Below are 24,789 nucleotides of genomic sequence, written 5' to 3'. Positions count from 1 at the left end.
GACTGCAAAATTTAGTGGAGACAATGTTCATTTATCATCGATGACGATCTTACACATTCCCCTCCAGAAGAAGGCCGAGATTTCCCCCCAAACCAGCCCAGCATCTTCCCCATTTCCCAGAAGGAGAAAACTAACAGCCCAGCAAGGGCCAAGGGTAGACCCAGAAGTCCCCTGTGTTCCTTCTGCCAAGATGAGTGGGTGGAAGCGTGCAGATTCTCTGAGAAGCATCTGTACTGACCTCGCAAAACAAGCATCCTCTCCATGCAAGAGGAATAGGAGATGTCTCATCACCCCACACCTCTGTTTCCAGGTCCTGACCCCACCCCACCCCGAGGGCATAGGGCAGCCACCTTGCAGTTCCCGTCTCTAGAAAGGGGAGACCACAACAGAAGGACTGGGACTGCTCCAGGGGCCCCGTTCCCCCGTCTATCACTTGCACTCCAGCCACTCTGTCCTTCTTCCTCGCCACCTCCCCAGGGGTTGTCAGGGACAGAAGGCCCCTCCCTCATCCCCCTCAATGTTCCTCCACTCCGCCCCCCCCCATCACTAGGGTGTCCAGGACATTGTGTGACTCAGGAAACAGCTCAGACGTGAGGTTCGCAGCAGGCCGAAGAGGAGGAAGAAGGGGCCGTGGGAGCAGAGGAGGTGGTTATTGCCTCAGTGAGGGCTCTGAGGGTCCCACTGGAAGAGGCAGGGGGGATCTGGGCTTGGGCAGGGGCTCTGGAATGCAGCCCCCTTCACTGCTGCTGCCGCTGCTGCTGCTGCTGTGTCGGTCAGTCGTCCAGACCAGAGGTGAGGCGTGGGGTGGGAGAAGTGAGGGGACCCACCTTCCTTAGGAGGATGTCCAGTGGGTTGGGGACAGAGGGTCAAGCCCCATGCTTTGAGGCGACACCGGATGGAGAAGATTCTCACCCCCCCAAATGGGACTGCCGGCAGGGAGAGACAACTCTGCCCCTGCAGCTACACAGACCCAGGCTATGGGCCCCGTGCCAGGGGTGGTGACGGTAGGGGGGATGGGTGAGAAGGTGCCCACCCCCAGGGAGAACCAAGTTGGCCCTGGAACTGGGGGACAGCGTGCTCTTACAGTCACGTTTAGGAGGAAGAGAGGGAAAAGAGGGACCACCTGCTAGGGGAAGAGATGAGAGGGAACAGGAGATGGAGACACGGGAAGGTCAAGGGCCCACCAAGTCCCTTTCCCGGTCCAGCTGTCCCCACCCACCCCCACCCCCCGATGGCTCAATGCTGGGCCCTTCCGGGAGGAAATCCCTTCAATGTTTCAGCCATTCACCTCCCAGGAGTCCCCTCAGCCCCCCTCCTGATCCCTGTTGTCTTGCTTCCGAGGGATGGAGCCTGAAGCTGGACTTGGGAGGCCAGAGAATAAACAGGAAAGGAGGGGTGGGGATTAGTAACTGAGAGGCCTGGGATCTAGGGGGCTGGGGAGTGAGCACCACGTGGGGACTAGGGACGGGAGTATCAAGGCGATGGTGGTTTAGAGCACCTGTGCGGGGCTGCTGCAGGCAGGTCCCTCCGGAGCGTCCAGGGGAGGAAGAGTGGAGCGTAGTGCTCCCTGCTCCCATCTCATCCTCATCTCCATCTCTAGGGCTGCAGTGCGGGAGTTTCCCAGAACCCTGTGCCAACGGAGGCACCTGCCTGAGCCTATCTCAGGGGCAAGGGACCTGCCAGTGAGTGTACCTGGTGGGAGTGGGAGACTGGGAAGGGGAGTAGGGGAGGGGACGGGGAGATATGGGAAGAAAGGAGAAAGGGAGGAGGTGAAGCAGATGAAGGGAAACAAATGAAGGCAAAGGAGGGAGGGAGGAGAGAAAGCAGAGGGCCAGGAAGTAAGCTCTCCTGTCTCCTCCCCTGCCCAGGTGTGCCCCTGGCTTCCTGGGTGAGACATGCCAGTTTCTGGACCCCTGCCAGGATGCCCAGCTCTGCCAGAATGGAGGCAGCTGTCAAGCCCTGCTTCCCACCCTTCCCAGCTCCCCCAGCCCTCCCTCTCCCTTGGCCCCCAGCTTCTTCTGCACCTGCGCCTCTGGCTTCACTGGTGACAGGTGCCAGGCCCAGCTCAAGGACCCCTGTTCTTCCTTCTGTTCCAAAATGGGCCGCTGCCACATCCAGGCCTCGGGCCGCCCACAGTGCTCCTGCATGCCGGGATGGACAGGTGAGCATTGATGGGAGCGGCGAGGAAGGGGGACAGGCAGGGGCCACGGGCTGGGCTGTGGGGTAGGAAAGATGGAACTAGAGCCTGAGCGACTGCGAGCCCTTTGAGGAGAGAGGCCGAGAGAATCAACAAGCCAATTCTTGGTGAACCATTTACCCAACATTGACATTCACCGACAGGATAGTACTGATTGCTAAGATGTTGAGGTATTTCCAAGCCAGCTGGTAAATAGCTACTGCCACAGCCCCCTTCACACACCACCCTGACCCCTTTCCCAGCCCCTCAACCTCCCCTCGGTCCACTAGCTAGAGGGTTAATGCCTAGCACAGCAGGTGACTTCCAGGACTCTGCATTGTGAGCACCTGAATGGCTTCTATTCTGAGTGGTGGGAGCCCATACTGTCACCTGGGAAGACTGCAGTGGTGGGCGGTGTGATGGGGAGGGGGTGCAGCCCTGGAGCGAGAGAGCAGGACACATGACGGGCAGGGTGTGCTACCATGAGGAAGTGGTCAGGGGTGCCTGGACAGAGCTGCGAGGCCCTGGAGAGAAAGGTTCCATAGCACCTCACCAGGATGGGGAGGGCTGGACCAGGCAGCAAGGGCCACGCGGTCAGAGAGTGCTTGGGATGTGGGTGCATCCAGGAGGCGGTGGACTAGAGACAGTTTCTCAAACTTGGGTAGGCACAGCAGTCACCTGGAAAGCCTTAAACATACCGGTGCCCTGTCCCAGAGAGCCTGCCCTAGTGCATCTGGGGTGGGCCCAGGACATGGAGATTTTTTAACTGACGAGGAAATTCTGAGGAAACTGGGCCTGAGACTGGGTGTGAGAGACCAGCGTACGTGACAACAAGAAGGATGGTCAGTGGCAACTTGCCAGGCCTTGTGCTTCAGAGTAGGGGCTCTGGGCGGCCCCCTCCTCGGGTCCATTGCCAGCTCTGCCACTGACTAGACATGTGACCTTGCGTAAGATATTTAAGCTGTCTGGGTCCTCGGTTGTCAGCCGATGTCCACACTTCATAAGGCTGGTGTGGGGAAGAAAGGGGGCGATGCTCAGGAAGTGCTTACTTAGCTCAGTAGCAGCGCCACCGCCGCCACCGCCGCCATTCCCACTGGTGCACACGGCTGTGAAGTGAGTCTCTTTACCGTTATCCGGACCATTACACCCACCTGAAGATCAGGAAGTCAGGATAAGAGAGGCAAGACGACTGCCCGAGGGCACCCAGCTGGCCAGGGCAAGGCAAGGGGCTAAGTCTCCTGCTTACAGAGGCTGCATGCTTTCTAATTCGCCACCACGGTCACCACTAATGGAACCCTACGTCCCAGATTTTCCCAAGCAGGGCTGATTCACAATATTCCCACCAACAGCTACATGTTCAGTTTTCAGCTTGAAAAATGTGGTCACTCCAGATATAACCCTCCCAAAGAACGATATAAGTGAGGGTGATGGAATAGGGCAGAGAGGGTATGCAAGGGAAGGGAAGAGAATATGTAAGTTAGACACAGAGATAATCCAGAGTGAGAGCTGGGTCATCTCAGAGGAGCTGGAACTTGTGCAGTGCTAGGAAAATGCGCCCCCTGTCCTCTGCCTCAGGTGAGCACTGCCAGCTCCGGGACTTCTGCTCAGCCAACCCCTGCGTCAACGGAGGGGTGTGTCTGGCCACATACCCCCAGATCCAGTGCCGCTGCCCACCTGGCTTCGAGGGCCACGCCTGCGAACGCGATGTCAACGAGTGTTTCCTGGACCCAGGACCCTGCCCCAAGGGCACCTCCTGCCATAACACCCTGGGGTCCTTCCAGTGCCTCTGCCCCGCTGGGTGGGGGGGTCCACGCTGTGAGCTCCGGCCAGGACCCTGCCCCCCCAGGGGCTGTCCCAATGGGGGCACCTGTCAAGTGGTTCCAGGGAGAGACTCCACCTTCCACCTCTGCCTGTGTCCCCCAGGTGTGTCCTCGCAGGGGTCTTCCTGCAGCCCCTCTCTCTGGGCACGGAGGTTGTCTCCCATGGGTCCCCTTCCCTCAGCTGATCGCATGACCCTGTCAGGTTTCACAGGCCCAAGCTGTGAGGTGAATCCAGATGACTGTGTCGGGCACCAGTGTCAGAACGGGGGCACCTGTCAGGATGGGCTGGGCACCTACACCTGCCTCTGCCCAGAGGCCTGGACAGGTGAGTCGTTTCAGCCAAGTTGATGGCACCAGTGGCCCAGATGGTCAGCCCCCGTTCTCCACTCCTCACAGGGCCCCCAGCTCCAGCATCTGTCCCCTTCCCCTTGGCAGGCTGGGATTGCTCTGAAGATGTGGACGAATGTGACGTTCAGGGTCCCCCTCGCTGCAGAAATGGGGGTACCTGCCAGAACTCAGCTGGCGGCTTCCACTGTGTGTGTGTGAGCGGCTGGGGAGGCACGGGCTGCGAGGAGAACCTGGACGACTGTGTTGCCGCCACCTGTGCCCCAGGATCCACCTGCATCGACCGTGTGGGCTCCTTCTCCTGCCTCTGCCCACCTGGCCGCACAGGTGTGACACGGGGTACAGGGAGGCGGGAGGTGGGAGGTGGAGATGGTACGTGACAGAAGCACCAGGAGGGCAGCTGGGAGCTTCAAGCGGCCTCTGAGAGCCTCGCCTCCACCCTGCCCTCCAGGCCTCCTGTGCCACATGGAGGACATGTGTCTGAGCCAGCCGTGCCACCAGGAAGCCCAGTGCAACACCAACCCCCTGAGGGGCTCCACATTCTGCGTGTGTCAGCCTGGCTACACGGGGCCCACTTGCCACCAGGACCTGGACGAGTGTCAGATGGGTGAGGCACCTCCACATGAGACCCTCTCTGAGCCCCCAGACAGCCTCTGCACTGAAGAGAGAAACAGGCAAATTGTTTTCCCAATTAAAAATATAAACATCTTGGGGATTCCCTGGAGGTCCAGTGGTTAGGACTCCGCACTTTCACTGCCAAGGGCCTGGGTTCGATCCCTGGTTGGGAAACTAAGATCCCGCAAGCCACACAGTGGCCACGTAAATAAATAAACATCTCTTTTTCCTGAATTTGTCCATCTTTGGCATCTCTGCCTCACACGGTCTTCTCACCAATCCTCAGCCCTTGAGGCCCCATTTAGTCCTCCTCCATTTTAAAGCCACGATCCCTTTCCCCACTTTGATCTCATCAGCCACAAACAGGGTTCCCCACACCTTCCCTGCCACTCTGGCCTCCTCGCCCTTCCACCACTGACCCCTGCGGACTCCTGGATCTTCTCTCCTCCTAGCCCAGCAAGGCCCCAGTCCCTGTGAACATGGCGGCTCCTGCCTCAACACGCCCGGCTCCTTTGAGTGCCTCTGTCCCCCTGGCTACACGGGATCGCGCTGCGAGGCCGATCACAATGAGTGCCTGTCGCAGCCCTGCCACCCTGGCAGCACCTGCCTGGACTTGCTCGCCACCTTCCAGTGCCTCTGCCCACCAGGTACCAGCTGAATGGGCCCTCGGGTAGAGGAGACGGGAGACTAATCCCGAACCCATTGGACGTGACCCCTCCAGAGCACAGATAGCCTCAGGCCGGTTGGGGTCAGACAGCAAAGAATGCTTCTCCTCCTCCCCTCACCCCCCAGACGAAAACTCTGGGAAACCGACGGCCGCTGGGAGAAGGGCTGCCACAGACGGTAGTGAGGCTGTGCACTGCTCAACTCTGCATTCATTTCATAGACACCGCAGGGTACACAAACTGGTCCACTGTACACAGAGGCCCATCAAGGGAGAGCAGAGCAGCAGTTAATAAACTTTTCATGCTGCAGCCTCTGCTTATGCCAAGCCAGAATGCTCCTCCTAATCACAGAAACTCTCCCCTGTAGAGATTGAGAGTAAACCTTTAAAATCCCAAAGGGTCTGTGTGCTTGAATTTGGTACAACGGGAAAGGAATGCTGCAAGGCTGCACCTACCTACAAGTTAGTGTTAAGAGGGGTAAACATCTCCCCAGGGAGACAGTGATAGAGCCAATATCAGGGAACTGAATAAAACCAGAAAAATAACAGCTTACTTTGTGCCTGAGCATCTTACATGCATTATCTAATCTTTACAATAACCCTATGAAGTCAGCATTGTCACTGTGCCCATTTTATAAATGAAGAAACTGAGGCACAGAGAGGTTAAGTGACTTGTTGAAGGTTGCCCAGCTTGTAAGTGGCAGAGCCAGTATTCAACCCCAGAGCTTTGATAGTTTTACCCACTATACTACACAGCCTTCCTAAGCTGAGAAGCATCCAAAGAAAAATGCTGAGAAAACTATCCAGTAATCCAAGGGACAAGGTTGTAGATCTCAAGGAGCTTCAGAGGCAGGTTCCCCAGGCAAGAAGAGGGAGGCAGCCGAGGTCCAGAGTCTGATCCAGCTTCAGTTCAGGGTGAGACAGTGGAGACCAGGAGGAGGCCGAAGAAGCAGGACAAGTATGGGAGTGACACAGGTCCCCAAACGCCCTTCAAATCCCCACCTTGGGGATCCCTGGTCTCCCTGGCACAGAGGTCTGCCCAGGTAGAACAAGAGGAGTGAATCACCTCCAAGCAGATGCCCATTTGTCACATTGGTACCTCGAGGACCTCCAGGCTGATCAGCCCTCCCGGGTGAGCCCTGCCTTCTGTGCACAGAGGAATGGCCCCAAAAGGCACTTCCCCAGAGCCCTCCCACATGTCCTGGCAGGTGCCCTGCTCCCTGAGCTTTCACACCTGAGGGGGGCAGAGCCAAACACAGCAGAGCAGCAGGGCCTCGGGTTCGTCTCTCCAACCCACACGCAGACGGCCCCCTGGGAGGGGCACAGGTCAGGTCAGGGACAGGGCTGGTTCTAGAACCCGGGCCTCCTGGGCAGAAGGGGTGAGCAGCTAAGGCAAGGCTGGCCTGGCTGAGCCTCGCCCTTGACCCCTCCTCAGGCTTAGAAGGGCAGCTCTGTGAGGTAGAGACAGACGAGTGCGCCTCTGCCCCTTGCCTGAATGAGGCTGACTGCCACGACCTGCTCAATGGCTTCCGGTGCGTCTGCCGGCCCGGTGAGTGCAGATTCCACTCCACGGTTCCAGCCTGGCAATCGCCCGTGGCCTCTTGAAGCTCTCTCGGGCCAGACCGAGGAGCGCCCCGTTTCTCCAACTCCTTCTCTGTTCTCCAAACTCTCTTCTGTTACGTCCTCCAAATCTTCCCCTGCTTACTCGCCCACCCTCATCTGTGTCCTGCTAAGTCACCCAAATATCCCTCCTCTCCAGCCCTCCTGCAGAGTCCTCTGTACTCTCCCCCTGCATGCCGGGGGTCCCCGGCTGGTCTTGGCACTGTTCGGCATGGATGCAGGGAAAGTCGCCCCAGGCCTTCCTTCTCCAGCTTCACGGGACATCCCTCTATTCCCTGTTATGATAATAACTGATGTTTATTGAATATTTACTCTAAGCCAGGCACTTGGCTATGTACTTTTCAGGCATTATCTCATTTAATCCTCTCAGTGGTACCATGAGTAGTTTATATTATCATTTCCCTTTTACAGGGGAATAAAGTGGAGCCTAGAGAGGTTGGGTAGCTTGCCCAAAGTCACACGGCTGGCAGGTGGCTGTTTCACCTTTATGCATCACCCTCCTGTCATCTCCACCTGCCCCAGGTGTCTCCTCTGGAAGTCCTCCAGGTTCACCTTTCTTAGCAAGGGAAAGGGCCAGGACTTGTATCTATTCTTTTGATAAAATGTATTTTCAGCATTAGTACACATATCCAGTTATGCCTTATTTATATAAAGACTAAAGTTACCAAGTTATGCTCTATTTTGTCCTGAAATCCAAATCACTATTTGAGAAGCCCCCATATTGGTGCCTTCATTATATAATGACACGTTTAGACAAAAGCCCAAACCAAACCATCTGAAACAAGATTCTCTCCCTTGCAATTTGTAGCAATGTTATTTCTGTATTTGTAAAGAGAAGGCTAAATACCAGTGTTAACTCTTAATTTCTTGTTTGAATCCATGAAATCATGCCTGTAAAGCTCAAATATTTGTAACAAACTCCCTCATAAATCTAGAGAAAGTCAAGAAAAGAAGAAAAAAAAAGAGACCTTGGTCATCTCTCCCCTCTCACTCCCAACCCCACCAGGATTCACCGGCTCCCAGTGTGAGGAGGACATCAACGAGTGCAGAAGCTCTCCCTGTGCCAACGGTGGGCAGTGCCAGGACCAGCCTGGATCCTTCCATTGCAAGTGTCTCCCAGGTAAACTGGGGCTCAAACACTGGAGGCGAGAGTGAGGGCAGGGGCAGACTTCCGTGCAGGTCCTTGACCCTCCTGCTGTGCCATAGGCTTTGAAGGCCCACGCTGTCAGGTGGAGGTGGACGAGTGTCTGAGTGGCCCATGCCCCACTGGAGCCAGCTGCCTTGACCTCCCAGGAGCTTTCCTTTGCCTCTGCCCATCTGGCTTCACAGGTCAGCAGGGGAGGCATTGGAAAGAACTGGAGGGGTATTTGAGTCCATTTGGGGTACAGTAGAGGTCACTGATGGGCATTTGAGGATTGGGATGTGAGAACAGAATGAGAATGGAATCCCTTAAATTTATGCAGTGCAAAACCTGCACAACCGTACAGGAGCTGAGGGTGAGTGTTACTGTAGGACCCACATCAGGCCCAACATGAGTGGTATGACTGGGGGGATCAGGACCAGAGGATGAGGTTCAAAGGCAAGCCATTCATTTGCTTATTTAGCAAACATTTATTAAGTGTCTACTATGCCAGACACAGACACAAAGTTGAGTAAGAGTTGCTATCCTCAAGTGGATTTAAATCTACTGTAGAGAGACCAACAAGTTGATTATGGCCCAGAGACGTGCTCTGAGAGAGGAATGCACAGGATCCTATAGGAACACAAAGGACTGGCCAACCCAGACTAGAGATGAGAAAGACTGGCTGAACAGAGTCTTAAAGACTGAGTAGGAGTTTGTCAAGACAGAATGCTAGGCAGCGTGTTTTAACTGCAGATAACAGCATGTGCAAAGGCATGGAGGGAAGAAAAGCACACCCCGCTTAAGGGAGTGTAGGACATCCAGAGCTTAGGCTACAATGGGGCAGAGGTCAGAAACATAGCAATTGTAGTAAGGCCATGACAGGCAGGACCCCATGTGTCATTCTGAAGAAGTTGGTATCCTGAGGCATTAGGGAGCCACTGAAGGACAGGTTCATGGGGAGTGAGCAAGTCATGCATAAGAAGCGGCCTTTGGCCCCATCAAGGACAGGGAGGGACTCTGTTTTCTCTGTGACCCATCTCCCCACCCCAGGTCATCTCTGTGAAATTCCCCTGTGTGCCCCCAACCTGTGCCAGCACAAGCAAAGATGCCAGGATCCGGAGGAAGAGGCCCACTGCCTCTGCCCCAGTGGAAGCCCTGGCTGTGTCCCAGCTGAAGACAACTGCACCTGCCACCATGGGCACTGCCAGAGGTAACATCTTCCAGGCCCTCCCCATTTATAGTCTCCTCTGGGTCCTCCTCAGCTAGGGCAGGAGAAAAGAGCCAGTGAGGGGTGAGTCTGTAGGAAATGACCAATGGGGAATAGGAAGAAGATGGCAAAGTTCTGAGATCACAACCAATGGGAGGGTTTGACTGGTGAGTGTTATCCAATGAGGGGACAGTTCATAAATAAAGAGGGAAACAGAGGACTAGGGAGGTCAAAGCAGAAAGAAGAGTATTAAATCCCAGGACCAATTCATCTCATCATTCATTAGACAAATATTTATTGAGCATCTACTATGTGTGGATACATTTCCAGGCATTGGGGTAGCAACACAGAACAAAAGAGACAAAGTATCTACTCTCATGAAGCTTTGGTTCTAATGAGGAAAGACAGACAATAAACAAGTTATAGAAGGGATGGATGAATAGATAGATAGACAGATCTAGTTGGAGAAAATGAGTGGGGCAGGTAGGGCAGAAAGGGGACAATGCTGAGAGCAAAGACGCTGAGAAAGGGGCCAGAGTCTCAGGGCCAAAAAAAAAGTCATAGGGGTCTGACCAATGGGGAGGGGAGAAGAGAAAACCCCCCTTTCTTTTTATGACCAGATCTTCGTGTGTGTGTGATGTGGGTTGGACAGGACCAGAGTGTGACACAGAGCTGGGGGGTTGCTTCTCCACACCCTGTGCCCACGGAGGGACCTGCCACCCCCAGCCCTTTGGCTACAACTGCACCTGCGCCACAGGTTACACAGGTGAGGCGCTCCCTAAACCATATATACCCTGGGCTGACCACCATCTAAATCAAGGGCAAGGCCAGTGGAGACATGTGTCCAAAGGGCTCTGGGTCTCAGTCACCACCAAGAAGAACTGGGCACGGGCTGGGACTTCCCTGGTGGCCCAGTGGTTAAGACTCCACACTTCCACTGCAGGGGGTGCAGGTTCCATCCCTGGTCAGGGAACTAAGATCCCACATGCCCCACGGTGCGGCAAAAAAAAAAAAAGAACTGGGCACGGGCTACAGAGGGCACGGGTGACGTGCAGGAGGTGGTGAGAAAAGAAAAGAGGTTGGGGGATGGGGATGAGGAAGGGAAGGAAAGGGAAGAGGAGGAAAAGAAGGAAAAGGAGGTTTCCTTTTCTCAGACCCCACCCGCTTCCCTCAGGGCCCACCTGCAGCGAGGAGCTGACAGCTTGTCACTCAGGGCCCTGTCTCAACGGTGGTTCCTGTAGCCCCAGCCCTGAGGGCTACTCCTGCACCTGCCCTCCGAGCCACACCGGGCTCCGCTGCCAGACCAGCATTGACCACTGCGCCTCTGGTGAGTGCCCACCATGTCCTGGGGCTGGGCCACAGGAGGATGGAGAAACTGGTCAGGGTATGTTTGTACCACATTTAAAAAAAAATTAACTGGACACAGTGAGCTGTTGTTTGGGTGGGGAAGTTGCGGGGGGCGGGGGGTGCCCCGTGTGGGGTGTGACTGAGGCCGCAGGCCAGGTTACAGGCAAGGAACCCAACCTCTCACAGTCTCCTCTCTCCAGCACCGTGCCTCCATGGGGGCACCTGTGTGAACAGGCCCAGCGCCTCCTCCTGCCTCTGCACCACGGGCTTCCAGGGCCCACGCTGCGAGGGAAGGATCCGTCCCAGCTGTGCGGACAGGTGAGCAGGGCACAAAGACCCCTGGAGGGAGGGAGGGCGCCCTCCCGGGAGGGAGCCCTCCCCACCCTTCCTCTCCATCTCCTCTGGGGCGCCATGCTGCCTCTCATCCCACATCCCACATCCTTTCACTCTGCCTTCCCACCTGCTTTCCCATCTCCCCAGTGGTTGCCTGCCACCACATCACACACTCCCTCCACTTGTTGCCCTGGCCTTCCTCCTACTGTGCCCTCTCTCTTTCTTATCCAGCCCCTGTAGGAACAGGGCAACCTGCCAAGACGGCCCTCAGGGTCCCCGCTGCCTCTGTCCCCCTGGCTACACAGGAGGCAGCTGCCAGGTGAGGGGCACTGAGCCAGGTGTGCTGAGGAGGGAGGGGCAGGAGAGCTCTAGTGAGAGGGCCTCGGGTATTAAAAGGTGGCAGCAGGGAAGCTTAGGAGAGGTATCCACGTGAAAGGAGGTTTGGAAGCCTAGGAGTTGAGGTCTAGCTTGAGATTTGTATGGTTCACTGAAAGGATTTCTGATCCCAGCGACTGTTCTGGGATGTGGGTATCCAAGGAAACCAGGGAGGGTGACCTAGTCCCGGACCATTCAGGAGAGAGTTTTCAAGGTAAGGGATTTTGAGACACTGGCAGAGGAGCATCTCTAGGCCTGGGAACCTGATGCTCTTTCCTGCCTCACACTCCCTTCTAACCCTCAGACGCTAATGGACTCATGCGCTCAGAAGCCCTGTCCACACAATTCCCACTGCCTCCAGACTGGGCCCTCCTTCCAGTGCCTGTGCCTCCAGGGATGGACTGGACCTCTCTGCAACCTGCCGCTGTCCTCCTGCCAGAAGGCTGCTCTGAGCCAAGGTACTGACCCAAGGACCGACTGTGGAGCAGATGAAGAGCAAAAGAGTGTCCTCCCCTACCCCACACCTAAGGACATCCACACACAACATCTGGACAAACAGTGGACCAAGAGTCAAAGCAACACAGACAACCAGTTACTGATGCTGCAGCTCAACACCCAGGACAGCCTAACACAACTCAACTCCTAGCACCACGTTCAACACAACACAAGCAACACCACCCAGCCCAGTCAACCAGACTCCAGTTGAACACAACCACCAGGGACATAACCCAGTGATCCAGTGTGGAACAACTCAGCACTGTCTTTACCATCATAACTCAACTAGAGTGAACCACGCTTAACCAACTACACTCAACACACTTCGCCATGCCCCACTCACTCGGATGTTATGCCAACCCCCGGGTAAAAGAATACCCTCCTTGTTCAAATAAGTTTTGTTATGAGAAGAACTTAGGAAAGAGACCATTGTGAGGTTAGGGGATGGCTGATGGGACTCACTGTGAGAGAACATCAGAGGCTGCAAAACCCAGGGGATGGACTTAGACCATTAGTTAAGCCACTTCAGGTGTCCCCACCTGAAGTTTCTCTTGAGTTCTTTCTTGCTTGAGATATTTAAAGCCAAGAATATAGTTGCTTATAATGCCCTGATAAGCCAAAGAAGAGGTATTTCTCTCCATTCTGACAAAACAAGCAGGAGGAGGAACTTGATTTTTTTTTTTTTTAGTTGGGGTATAGTTGATTTACAATGTTGTGTTAGTTTCAGGTGTACAGCAAAGTGAATCAGTTACACATATACATATAGCCACTCTTTTTTAGATTCTTTTCCCATATAGGCCATTACTATATTGAGTAGAACTCCCTGTGCTATACAGTAGGTCCTTATTAGTTATCGATTTTTTTAAATTAATTAATTAATTAATTAATTATTTTTGGCTGCATTGGGTCTTTGTTGCTGCACGCGGGCTTTCTCTAGTTGCGGTGAGCGTGGGCTGCTTTTTGTTGCGGTGCGCGGGCTTCTCATTGCGGTGGCTTCTCTTGTTGTGGAGCACGGGCTCTAGGCGCACAGGCTTCAGTAGTTGTGGCACGTGGGCTTCAGTAGTTGTGGCACGCGGACTCAGTAGTTGTGGCTCGTGGGCTCTAGAGCGCAGGCTCCGCAATTGCGGCCCACAGGCTTAGTTGCTCCACGGCATGTGGGATCTTCCCGGCCCAGGGCTCGAACCCGTGTCCCCTGCACTGGCAGGCGGATTCTTAACCACTGTGCCACCAGGGAAGCCCTAGTTATCTATTTTATATAGAGCAGTGTGTATATGTCAGTCCCAGTCTCCCAGTTTATCGCTCCCCCACTTACCCCCTCGTAACCATAAGTTTGTTTTCTACATCTGTAAATCTATTTCCGTTTTGTAGATAAGTTCATTTGTACCCTTTTTTTTACATTCCACATATAAGCAATATCATACGATATTTGTCTTTCTCTGTCTGACTTACTTCACTCAGTATGACAATCTCTAGGTCCATCCATGTCGGGAACTTGATGTTTTAATCTCCTCAGGGTCAAGAGTTACTGACTCCTCAGGCTCTGAGTGGCCTCCACCCACCCCAGGAATGTTAGCGGCCCCTCCATGGACCTCTCTGCTCATGGTCTGGAGCCCCTGAGCATCCTTCCACCCCACTTAGCTTTATCAATCCCTGTGTGTCTCTCTTCCCAGGCACAGAAGTCTCTTCCCTGTGCCAGAATGGAGGCATCTGCATCGACAGCGGCCCCTCCCATTTCTGCCACTGTCCCCCTGGATTCCAAGGCAGTATATGCCAGGAGAGGGTGAACCCCTGTGAGTCCAGGCCCTGCCAGCACGGGGCCACCTGCGTGGCCCAACCTAATGGTTATCTCTGCCAGGTGAGAGGGTCTAGAGGAGGTGGGGGAAGACGAAGTTGGGCTGGATGTGGGAAACAGCAGTCATGGGGCAGAAAGGGGAGGGGGAGAGGGCATTTTCTTTTCATTTACCCCACACATCCAACCAACCACCAAGTCAAGTTATTTTACCTCCTAAATATTTCTCAACTCTGTCCTTGCCCCTTCACCCTCATCCCACTGCCTTAGTCCAGGGCTTCGCTGCATTCCACCCGGACACCTGCATCAGCCTCCTAACTATCATCCCTGCCTCCACACTTGTCTTCCTAAAGGTTCAGCCTCTACTCCACCACAAGGGTGTTCTGTTGAAAATATTAAGCTGGCCTGTCACTCTCCTGCTTAAAACCCTTCAGTGGCTGCCCACCTCTTTCACAATGAAGTCCCAAGCCCGGCGCGACCCAGCCCTGCCTGCCTCTCAGGTCTCATCTCTCCCCGCCAACCCCTAACCCTGCTCCAGCAACACAAAACTGCAGCCGACTTCCCTACACCCCAGACTAGCTCTCTGGGGGCTTTCCTCACCCCTCTGCCACTGGATGGGGCCCAGGAGGCGTCTGCCTCAGGGGAATGTCCCTAACTTCTCTCCAGACTGGGTCAGGGCCTTACCTTGGTGGTTCAGGTCACTGAGCAGGACAGGAAGGCAAAGCTGGGATCCAAGTCCAAGCAGCCTGATCCCTGTACTCACAACCACGAGTTTGGATAGAAGGCATGATCCTTTAACCACCCTCTTTCTTTAACTTTTAAATTTTATTTTTTAACTTTTTATTACGAGCATTTTCAAACATACACAAAAGCAGCGTACTGATTAGTAGTGAACCCCCGTGTACCCATTACTCAGCTCTATTTCCTCTTTCACGAAACTCCTTCCTCCAGAAGTTTCCAAACACGCCCCTCGTCTGCTTCTTCCAGCCCTCTGGCCATTCCTCGGATGCTTTGTGAATCCCTTTTCCTCCATTTTTCTGAAGCCTTCCTGGTACTCCATTCTTGCATACTCTCCTTCCTCCTGGAAGAACTTGGCACATGATACAGACCTCATCAATAACTCTTCTCTCACTAGCAAAATGATATGAAAAAATCAGAAAATGGTTAAGGTCATCAGTTATGGAGTCATAGACTTGCATCGAATCCCAGCTCTGCCACCTACCAGCTGTGTGGCTTGTGCAAGTCACTCATCTTTCAAGGAATCAGTTTCCTTTTCTGCAAAGTGAGACTCAAATGAGATGATCCATATAGAGGGTTGTTAGGAGGGTTTTATGAGGTTATGTATATAAATCATGCAATCAATGCCAGCTGTCTCTCCTCTGGTTGACTGAGAATTTCATGGAAGCAGGGATGAGTTTTAATTTTCTCTGTATTCCTAGAGCCTGAAAAGGTGCCTGGCACAAAGCACGCATTCAATAAATGCTTATAAATTAATTAAGCGTGACAGAACCCAGTGGATGTGTGGTTGGGGGAAGAAGGTTTTTTCAAAAACGGAGCTATATCTAGTGGCAATGAATCAAAGAGATTGTTTGGGACTGGGAAGTGGTTAAGTTGTGTATTATCAAATAATTGTGTCTCATGTGGAGTTGAGATAAAAGGGTTAAGCTACACGTGGCTGTGATGGATGGTGAGTTGAGTGATGCTTTGAGTTGGAAGGTGGGGTGCTTGCAGACTATCTGGAGCTGGGTCCCCTAGAGTGCCAGGATGGGCTCATTTACTGGTTCCCTGTCTGACCCTCTTTGCCTACAAGTGTACACCAGGCTACAGTGGACAGAACTGCTCAAAGGAACCTGACGCTTGTCAATCCCAGCCCTGTCACAACCATGGAACGTGCACCCCCAAACCTGGAGGCTTCCACTGTGCCTGCCCTCCAGGCTTTGTGGGGCTGCGCTGTGAGGGGGACGTAGATGAGTGTCTGGACCAGCCCTGTCACCCCACAGGCACTGCAGCCTGCCACTCTCTGGCCAATGCCTTCTACTGCCAGTGTCTGCCTGGACACACAGGTAAGGTCTGAGAGAGGGGGTATGGGCATTTCTGGGCACAGCTGAATTGACCATGGAAACCAAGACAATCCCCACCCATGAGGCAGCCTAGTCATCTGGTCCATCCCCCTGCCTCTACGCCCCACGCCAGAGAACATGCCCACCACCCCTTTGCCTGTGCGGCTAGTGCTGGGCCGTCTCCCAGGAATGAGCTCGGAAGGAGGCAGCGACTGAAACAGAGTGTTATGTTTAACCCCACCCCTGCCACAGGCCAGTGGTGTGAAGTGGAGCTAGACCCCTGCCAGAGCCAGCCCTGCTCCCACGGAGGGTCTTGTGAGGCCACAGCAGGACCACCCCCAGGATTCACCTGCCACTGCCCCCAGGTGAGTGACCACAAAGCTGCTTTCTCTGTTGCCCCCAACGCTGACGCAAGGTGAGAATGCCTGAGCCAGGAACCTGGGGTAGCACTGGAGTGGGAATTATTGGAGAAAGCCATCTCATGTCCACAGTGGTAAGTGGTTCTCAGCAGCAGTCATGGGGAAAGGCAGGATCAGGTAGTAGCATGAATGGAACTTTCAGAAATCATGGGATTTGGGAAGATCCCCAAATCATGGGATTTGGGAAGGTCCCCAAGGCCAGCTGGGTGAGCTTGGATAAGTTCTTTTAACTCCGTGTGTGTATTTGTTTATAGACCTCAGATGCATGAAAATGGGTTAATCTTAAGCCTTGGTTCATGATACACGAACATACAAACTAACATTAGTTTATGTACTGCCGCCTTTTAATTATCCTTACAAGATAACACCCATGAACCTAAAATAAGAATTACAATATTAATAATAACTTTCATGTACTTATGTCCTCCTGTATCCTGTTCCCCTTCCAGAGGAAGAGAAAGTACATAATCCTATCTCCAAGGATCAAGATAATATAGTATTAGTTCAATTACTATTACTCTATTAACAGTTTCGTCTTCCAGGACTCACATCATGATGACAGTTCACCCATGTTTTGTTTTGTTTTTTTTTTAAATTGGCGTATAGCTGATTTACAATGTTGTGTTAGCTTCAGGTGTACAGCAAAGTGATTCAGTTATACATGTACATATATTCATTCTTTCACCCACGTTCTTGCGAACAGCTGTGGTTCATCCATTCTCCCCACTATGCAATGTGTCACTGCGTGAAAAATAAAAAAAAGGGGGGACGTGGTTTCAACTACCGTAAAATGATGAATTTGATGTTCTCTGAGGCCCCTTCCAGATATGAGAATCTAGGACCCTCTGAGTTATCTTAATGCAGGGGTTAGCTTAAAGGAGAGGTGGGGAGAATAATACAAGGTCCTTCCCCCAATCTCTCTCCTCCTCTCCGCAGGGTTTTGAAGGCCCCACCTGCAGCCACAGAGCCCCCTCCTGCGGTCTCCATCACTGCCACCACGGTGGCCTGTGTCTGCCCTCCCCCAAGCCTGGATTCCCACCCCGCTGTGCCTGCCTCAATGGCTATGGGGGCCCTGACTGTCTGACCCCACCCGCTCCTCCAGGCTGTGGCCCTCCTTCTCCATGCCTACACAATGGCAGCTGCTCAGAGACCCCTGGGCTGGGGGGCCCAGGCTTTCGATGCTCCTGCCCTCCCAGCTCTCCAGGGCCCCGGTGTCAGAGGCCTGGAGCAAAGGGATGTGAGGGCAGAATTGGAGATGGGGCCTGCGACGCTGGCTGCAGTGGCCCAGGAGGAAATTGGGATGGTGGGGACTGCTCCCTGGGAGTCCCAGACCCCTGGAAGGGCTGCCCCTCCCATTCTCGGTGCTGGCTTCTCTTCCGGGATGGGCAGTGCCATCCGCAATGTGACTCTGAAGAGTGTTTGTTTGATGGCTATGACTGTGAGACTCCTCCAGCCTGCACGTGAGTCTGAAACCCTGACGGGCTGGGCGGGGGCAGGGTGAGGGCAGAAGGAAGGACATAGATGTCTCTCGAGTTACAGCATGACCACAGCCTCAAGCTTCAGGGAGTTTCCACTCTAATAACCATTGCTAATTAGGGGTATAAGACGCTAGACTCCAACCCAGAGGAATGGGGCAGCATGAATATTTAATGTGGGGACCAAGAAAGAGGGCACTGCCTCTTTCAGAGCTACCCTCTGAGAGCTGTGGGATCTCTGGCCTCAAGCTTCTCTCTCTAAGCCCTGTTGCCATGGAGTATCTCCCCTAGCAACCAGCATCCCTGAGGGAAAAGGGCTTCCCTTCAGGGAGACAGGAGTTTGGGAGGGTAGAGAGTGGGGACAGTGTTAGGAAACAAAGGTGTCAGTAGACATTACGGTGTCTGGACTACCTACCATCCAGGGTCTAAGCCCATTACTCCAGAGCTGCCCCCACTTAGCAACCAGAGCCCTAGAGGCTGTGGAATACCAGGAATCCTCTCTGGGATGAGGAAGTCAGGTTTCTTCTGGGGTCCTGAGTCCCCGTCTCCTCAACCCACAGTCCAGCCTATGACCAGTACTGCCGTGATCACTTCCACAATGGACACTGTGAGAAGGGCTGCAACACTGCAGAATGTGGCTGGGATGGGGGCGACTGCAGGCCCGAAGATGGGGATTCGGAGTGGGGGCCCTCCCTGGCCCTGCTGGTGGTGCTGAGCCCCTCAACCCTGGACCAGCAGCTGCTTGCCCTGGCCCGGGTGCTGTCCCTGACTCTGAGGGTAGGGCTTTGGGTAAGGAAGGATAGTGATGGCAGGAACATGGTGTACCCCTATCCTGGAGCCCAGGCCGAAGAGGAGCTAGGAGGAACCCCAGACCCCTCTCACCATGAGAGAGCAGCCCCTCAAACACAGCCTACAGGCAAGGAGACGGACTCCCTCAGCACTGGGTAAGAAGGCTGGGAGGCGGGGGAGAGGGGGCAGACATTAGTTTTTTAACCAGCAGAGGGAAGGGAACCAGGGACCAACCGAGGGGTCTCTGAGGTGCCTTCCCCGCAGGTTTGTGGTGGTGATGGATGTGGACTTGTCCCGCTGTGGCCCCGACCATCCTGCATCCCGCTGTCCCTGGGACCCTGGGCTCCTGCTCCGCTTCCTTGCTGCGATGGCCGCAGTGGGGGCCCTGGAGCCCCTACTGCCAGGACCCCTGCTGGCTGCCCACCCTCGTGCAGGCACCGGTAGGTGGCCCCGTCATTTCCCCTGAGTTTGTTCCCAGGTCAGCTTTCAGGCCAGCAACCAGCAATGAAGTCAAATGAAACAGAAGCACTGGAACCCCAAATGTTCTTTGTGGAGACTTGTTAACCTTCTTCTCCAGCTAGATCTCCTCATGGCCCATTTGCTCTGCAATCTCCTTTACTTCCCTCAGTACTTTATTCTAACCTCTATCACAGACCGCCCACAAACCTTGGGTTCTGGTCTATTCTACTAAGCCGAGAGTATCCAGCCATCCCCGTATCAAACAATTCACAGCACATGAAAGAATAATAGCTCTTATATTACCACTTACTATGTACCAGGCCTTGCTCTAAGCATTTTACAGTATTAACTTATTTAATCCTCCCAACGACCCCTATGAGGCAAGTACTATTATTATTCCCATTTTACAGTTGAGGAAACTGAGGCAAAAAGAGGTTACTGCACTTGCCCAAAGGTCTTACCAGAGTACCCAGCTTCACCAGGAATGGCCTCTTTTTCTGACTGTGTCTCTTCCACCAGAGCCCCCCGCCAACCAGCTTCCCTGGCCTGTACTGTGCTCGCCGGTGGCCGGGGTGCTTCTCCTGGCCCTCGGGGCTCTTCTCGTCCTCCAGCTCATCCGCCGGAAGCGCCGAGAGCATGGGGCCCTCTGGCTGCCCCCTGGGTTCACTCGAAGGTCTCAGACTCAGCCAGTTCCCCGCCGACGCCGGCCCCCCCTGGGCGAGGACAGCATCGGCCTCAAGTGAGAGTGAGAAAGAACTGGGGCTCAGGGAGGGGACTCGTTCCTGTGGAGATATATTTATGATCAGAAGCAATAAGAGATGCTATGCAGAAGTTGAAGACACGGGAAGGGGAGAGGGGTGGGAAGCCTGCTGGAAGTCTTAGGGACCCTGAAGGTCCTCTACCCACCCACCCCCTTCCAGAGCACTGAAACCAGAGGCAGAAGTTGATGAGGATGGAGTTGTGATGTGCTCAGGCCCCAAGGAAGGAGAAGAGGCGGACCAGGTGAAAGCACTGGGGCAGGAATGGTCCTAAAGTGATGGAGGGCTTGAAGGGACAAGTCAACCTTCCTTCACTGATCCTTGTTCTGATCCCCAAGGCTGAAGAAATGGCCTCACCCTCCAAGTGCCAGCTCTGGCCTCTGAGTAGTGACTGTCAGGAGCTCCCCCAGGCAGCCATGCTGACTCCTCCCCAGGATCCTGAGATGGATGTCCCTGATGTGGACACCCGTGGACCTGGTATGTAAGCCAACCCAGACTAAGAAAATGAAAACTCCCTTTGACCCTTTTAGAATCAGAAAGTCCTTTGATATCAGAACTGGAGAAAGTAATATTAGAGTGAGTGCTTCAAACAGCCATTCTCAAAGAGTGGTCCCAGGACAGAAGAATCAGCATCACCAGGGAAATTGTTAGAAATATAAATTCTCAGGTTCCACTCCAGAGCTACTGATTCAGAAATTCAAAATATTGGGGAATCTGTGTTTTAACAAGCTCCGCAGGTGAGTCTGATCCAGGACTCAAGTTTGAGAATCACTGCCCTAGAATGTTAGAGTATTAAGGCCTGATGCTTCCTTTTACAGATGAGGAAACCAAAGCCCAGAGAAAAATAAAGTAGAAAGTCACTTGACTAAAGCCACACAGAATCAAGAACCCAAGCTGGGCTTCCTGACACCTCAAGCTGTGATTCTCCCTGAGCCTCCATGTTCTCCCCCTTCCCCAGTTGTTTCCCATTCTTCATGTCTCTCACCCACAGATGGGGTGACACCCCTGATGTCAGCAGTCTGCTGTGGGGGAGTGGAGTCCAGGACCTATCAGGAGACATGGTTGGGAAGCCCTGAGCCCTGGGAACCTCTGCTGGGTGGAGGGGCCTGTCCCCAGGTTCACACCGTGGGCACTGGGGAGACCCCCCTGCACCTCGCTGCTCGATTCTCCCGGCCAACCGCTGCCCGCCGCCTCCTTGAGGCAGGAGCCGACCCCAACCAGCCAGACCGGGCAGGGCGCACCCCGCTTCACACCGCTGTGGCTGCTGATGCTCGGGAGGTTTGCCAGGTCAGTGCCCACTGGGGTTGCTAAAGGAAACGGGGCAAACTTGCAAGTAAGGCTGGGCAATAGCATCCTCTGGGTTTGGCAGAGAGGAAGGTGATGTGAGACTGGGGACTGAAAGAGAAACAAGAACAGATGGATGAATATGGATTGGGAGGTGGTTAACAGTGTGAGGGACCTTAGCTAGCAGTCTAGATATACCAAGGGTCACTGGCCCTCTCTGCCGCCCCCCATCCCCCACCCCGCCCCAGCTCTTACTCCGCAGCAGACAGACTGCAGTAGATGCGCGGACAGAGGATGGGACCACAGCCCTGATGCTGGCTGCCAAGCTAGCTGTTGAGGACCTGGTTGAAGAACTGATTGCAGCCCAAGCAGATGTGGGGGCCAGAGACAAATGGGGTATGGATCTGGGGAAGTTGATGTTGTGCTATCAAGAAGTTGAGCAAATGGGGTGTGAGATTAGATGCAAAAAAGGGGGGTCAGCAGAGGGACCAACTGGAAGCTGGGGCATTCCCTCCCACCCTGCTGTCAAGGTGGTAAATCTGCAGTACGGCGGCAGTAGGCAGCACGTGAGTCTTCCCTCATCATCCTCAAACACAAACACACACACACACACACACTACCCTAGTCCACTGGTAACTAGGATGGTGGAAGAGTGTGAGAAGGGAAGGGGTCTCGTGGGAGGGACGTGATCTGCCGGTCCCATCGACCCCAGAACAATGCCCCATTGTCCCTCCCGCGCGCCGGTGACGTCACTGGAGCAACGCTTCCTGCAAGCCGGCGGTCACCCGGGCAACGCTTCCGCCTTGGAGGGACCCGGCGGGCTGAATAGCCCTTCCCCCAAGTCCAGAATCCGTGGGAAACAGGAACACAGGCGTCGGGCCCCCAGCCTCGGGGTAACAACCTCTCACGTGGTGCCCTAGGAAAAACCGCGCTGCACTGGGCCGCCGCCGTGAACAACGCCCGGGCCGCCCGCTCCCTTCTCCAGGCCGGAGCCGATAAAGACGCACTGGACGGCAGGGTTAGACCGGGTAGCGGGCCCCCCCCAACAATTAAGCTGACGCGGGAGAGGTGCAAAGCGCCGGAACTCCGAAAAACCTGAAGGGGGAGGGACCACCGGTCAAGTAGGAGGGCCAATCCTGTGGGCGTGGCCTTCCCTGACCGCCCCCCCTGGCCGTTTCCTCCCGGGCAGGAGCAGACGCCGCTGTTCCTGGCGGCCCGAGAAGGAGCCATGGAGGTAGCCCAGCTGCTGCTGGGGCTGGGAGCCGCCCGAGGGCTGCGGGACCAAGCCGGGCTAGCGCCCGGGGACATCGCCCGCCAGCGCAACCACTGGGATCTGCTGACGCTGCTGGAAGGGGCGGGACCACCGGAGGCTCGTCACAAAGCCACGCCGGGCCGCGGCGCCGGCGCCTTGCAGCGCGCGCGGACCGCATCAGGAAGCGTGCCCCCGCGTGGGGGCGGGGCTCAGCCGCGCTGCCGGACGCTGTCAGCCGGAGCCTATCCTCAAGCCCGGACTTTGTCCGTAGACTTGGCCGCCCATGGGGGCGGGGCCTATTCGCACTGCCGCAGCCTATCGAAAGGAGCAGGAGAAGGCCCGCCCCTCCGCGGCCGTAGGTTTTCTGCAGGCATGCGCGGGCCTCCGTCCAACCCTGCAATAGTGCGAGGAAGATCCGGCGTCGCGGCCGGGAGCGGGGGTGTGGCCTCAGCTGTTGACTGGCCCTGCGATTGGGTGGCTCTAGGAGCCTGCGGCCCCGCCTCCAACACTCCAATCCCGCCTCCTTGCCTCACTCCGTCCCCTGAGCGGGGATCCCCTCAAGTTGCATGGGGTCCCCCAGCCCACCAAGTAATACCCTTAAATGCGGGAGGCGAGGGTCAGAAATAAAAGGCTGCATGTCAGGGAGGGATTCTAAAAGTGAGTACTCATTAAATGACAAGCAGTATGGAAGGCCTCCAGATTTTAAGATCCTTGAGCCTCAAAAGTGAGGGGTCATGAGTGTAGTGTCTCTCCCAAAATGGTGTATGCCACATCGTCTTCCACGTGGAGAAACTGCAGCCCTGGAAAGAGGGTTCGGGGTGCTGGGATGAAGCAGGCCCAGCCTCTCACAGAAAATAAGGATGAGGTGTTACAGGAGGATGGAGTGGAATGGGAGAAGTACCCCTGAACCAAGAACTGCAGACAGATAGAATGTAAGATGTTCTTTCCTGTACATTGTTCCCAAAGGGAGCCTCTATCGCCTGTAACCCCCACTACCCACGAACGGCTGACAAATATTTATTGAGCACCTCCTGTGTGCCAGGCACTGTGTAGGCACAGAAGGCAGGGCCAAGGGTCACTCCAGCTGATGACTCCTTGCATTCTCCCCACCTCACCCCACCCCCAAACAAACCACTGCAGGGATGAAGTGCCACTCTTCTAGCCACCACTATATCTAAGAACCCCAAATCTGTCACCCCATAATAAAGCTGATTTGAAGTGTTACCATCTTTTGGAGGGGTTGGGGAATGGAAAAAACACGAGGTTGACTGCAGAGTGTTTTCAGAATTTTGTGCCCTAGGTTCAACATTTGGATGGAAGCTTTGAGTATGGTTTTAAGAGCAGGAATAAGTAGATTTGGGGTCCTATGTTAACTTAGGGTATCATCTAAAGGCAGGAGTCTCTAGTAGCCCAATGAGAAACCACACACACACTAAACCATGCATATCCTTTGTCCCTCTTCCAAGGGCATTTTTTTATAGCCACTTGGGAGATTCCTGAGGCCTCATGTAGAGGGAGATGGAGAGAGCATCTCAAACTTTAACCACCATTCAGCAATATGGTTATACCTCTTTCATGGCGATAGACCTGAGACACGGAGACATGAAGCATATTGAAAACTAATAATAACTACCATTTATGAGCATTCACTATGTGCCAAATGCTTTGTCACATTTGATCCTCATATCAACGCTATTAAAAAAAACCTCCATTTTACTCTTTCAGAAACTGAGGCACAGAGATTGTATTTGCCCAAGATTGCAAAGCATTAAGTGGCAGAACCTGACCTCTTCATCATATTTCATGCTCAAAGTCACTCAGCTAACATGACAGGCTGCCATTTAGAGGTCCCAAATGTCTCTGTCCTGTTCCCACCTTGGTTCCAGCCAGCCTGACCAGCATTGATCAAAGACCAAGACAGGTTGTGGTCCTCTCCCTTTTCCATTTCATGACGAGAGGAAAGCTTCCCCTGCATCTCTTACATTTGGTGCATATTTTGTGCCCTAAATAGACTCTAAGCACATATAGGGCAATGATAACTATTCAACACATATTTGTTAGACACAGTGCTAGGGGTATATGTATGTTTGAGGGCCTGACATCCTTGGATCTGAGTCCTCTGCTTCCCACTGGAAACATGCCCCGCCCCAACCCAATAAGTCTGAGGGAAGCTGGGAAGCAGGGGGCAGGTCCTTCTTAGGGAAGGTACCTGGGGTAAGGAGTGGGGGAGTGGGGGGGATTCTGAGGAGTGAAACCACTTCCTCTGTAGCTAGTTCCTGTGTTGACAGAACTGAAGGGGAGGAGGTGGGTGGAGGGAACAGATCAGGGGGTTAGGGGGCTCCTGAGGCTCTGGAGATGAGAAAGCCAAAAGTCCTTCCCCCTCT

The 24,789-nt window shown here is 54.3% G+C and overlaps 1 protein-coding gene across 3 annotated transcripts; it reads left to right on the top strand.

The window, feature by feature from the left end:
- Nucleotides 1-599: 599 nt before the first annotated feature.
- On the top strand, nucleotides 600-23,629 carry NOTCH4 (notch receptor 4). 3 transcript variants are annotated; one of them, XM_061196082.1, is made up of 30 exons: nucleotides 600-792; nucleotides 1,601-1,682; nucleotides 1,869-2,161; nucleotides 3,752-4,099; nucleotides 4,199-4,321; nucleotides 4,432-4,668; nucleotides 4,793-4,948; nucleotides 5,409-5,603; nucleotides 7,056-7,169; nucleotides 8,247-8,360; nucleotides 8,447-8,569; nucleotides 9,414-9,573; nucleotides 10,191-10,336; nucleotides 10,745-10,897; nucleotides 11,118-11,235; nucleotides 11,482-11,569; nucleotides 11,930-12,083; nucleotides 13,791-13,975; nucleotides 15,720-15,972; nucleotides 16,222-16,334; nucleotides 17,325-17,848; nucleotides 18,424-18,807; nucleotides 18,917-19,092; nucleotides 19,631-19,850; nucleotides 20,032-20,113; nucleotides 20,208-20,346; nucleotides 20,861-21,156; nucleotides 21,402-21,549; nucleotides 22,074-22,171; nucleotides 22,343-23,629. In XM_061196082.1, the coding sequence occupies exons 1-30, from the start codon at nucleotides 726-728 to the stop codon at nucleotides 23,030-23,032; spliced, it is 5,979 nt and encodes a 1,992-aa protein (XP_061052065.1). In that variant the 5' UTR covers nucleotides 600-725; the 3' UTR covers nucleotides 23,033-23,629. The 3 variants fall into 3 exon arrangements, with proteins under 3 accessions (XP_061052065.1, XP_061052066.1, XP_061052067.1); XM_061196083.1 differs by lacking the exon at nucleotides 7,056-7,169; XM_061196084.1 differs by lacking the exon at nucleotides 8,447-8,569.
- Nucleotides 23,630-24,789: the final 1,160 nt, after the last annotated feature.

Source organism: Eubalaena glacialis, chromosome 7 (assembly GCF_028564815.1).
Source record: "Eubalaena glacialis isolate mEubGla1 chromosome 7, mEubGla1.1.hap2.+ XY, whole genome shotgun sequence".
Classification (NCBI taxonomy): domain Eukaryota; kingdom Metazoa; phylum Chordata; class Mammalia; order Artiodactyla; family Balaenidae; genus Eubalaena; species Eubalaena glacialis.
Note: the sequence above shows the minus strand (reverse complement) of the source record. Positions and strands in the feature narration are given on the sequence as shown.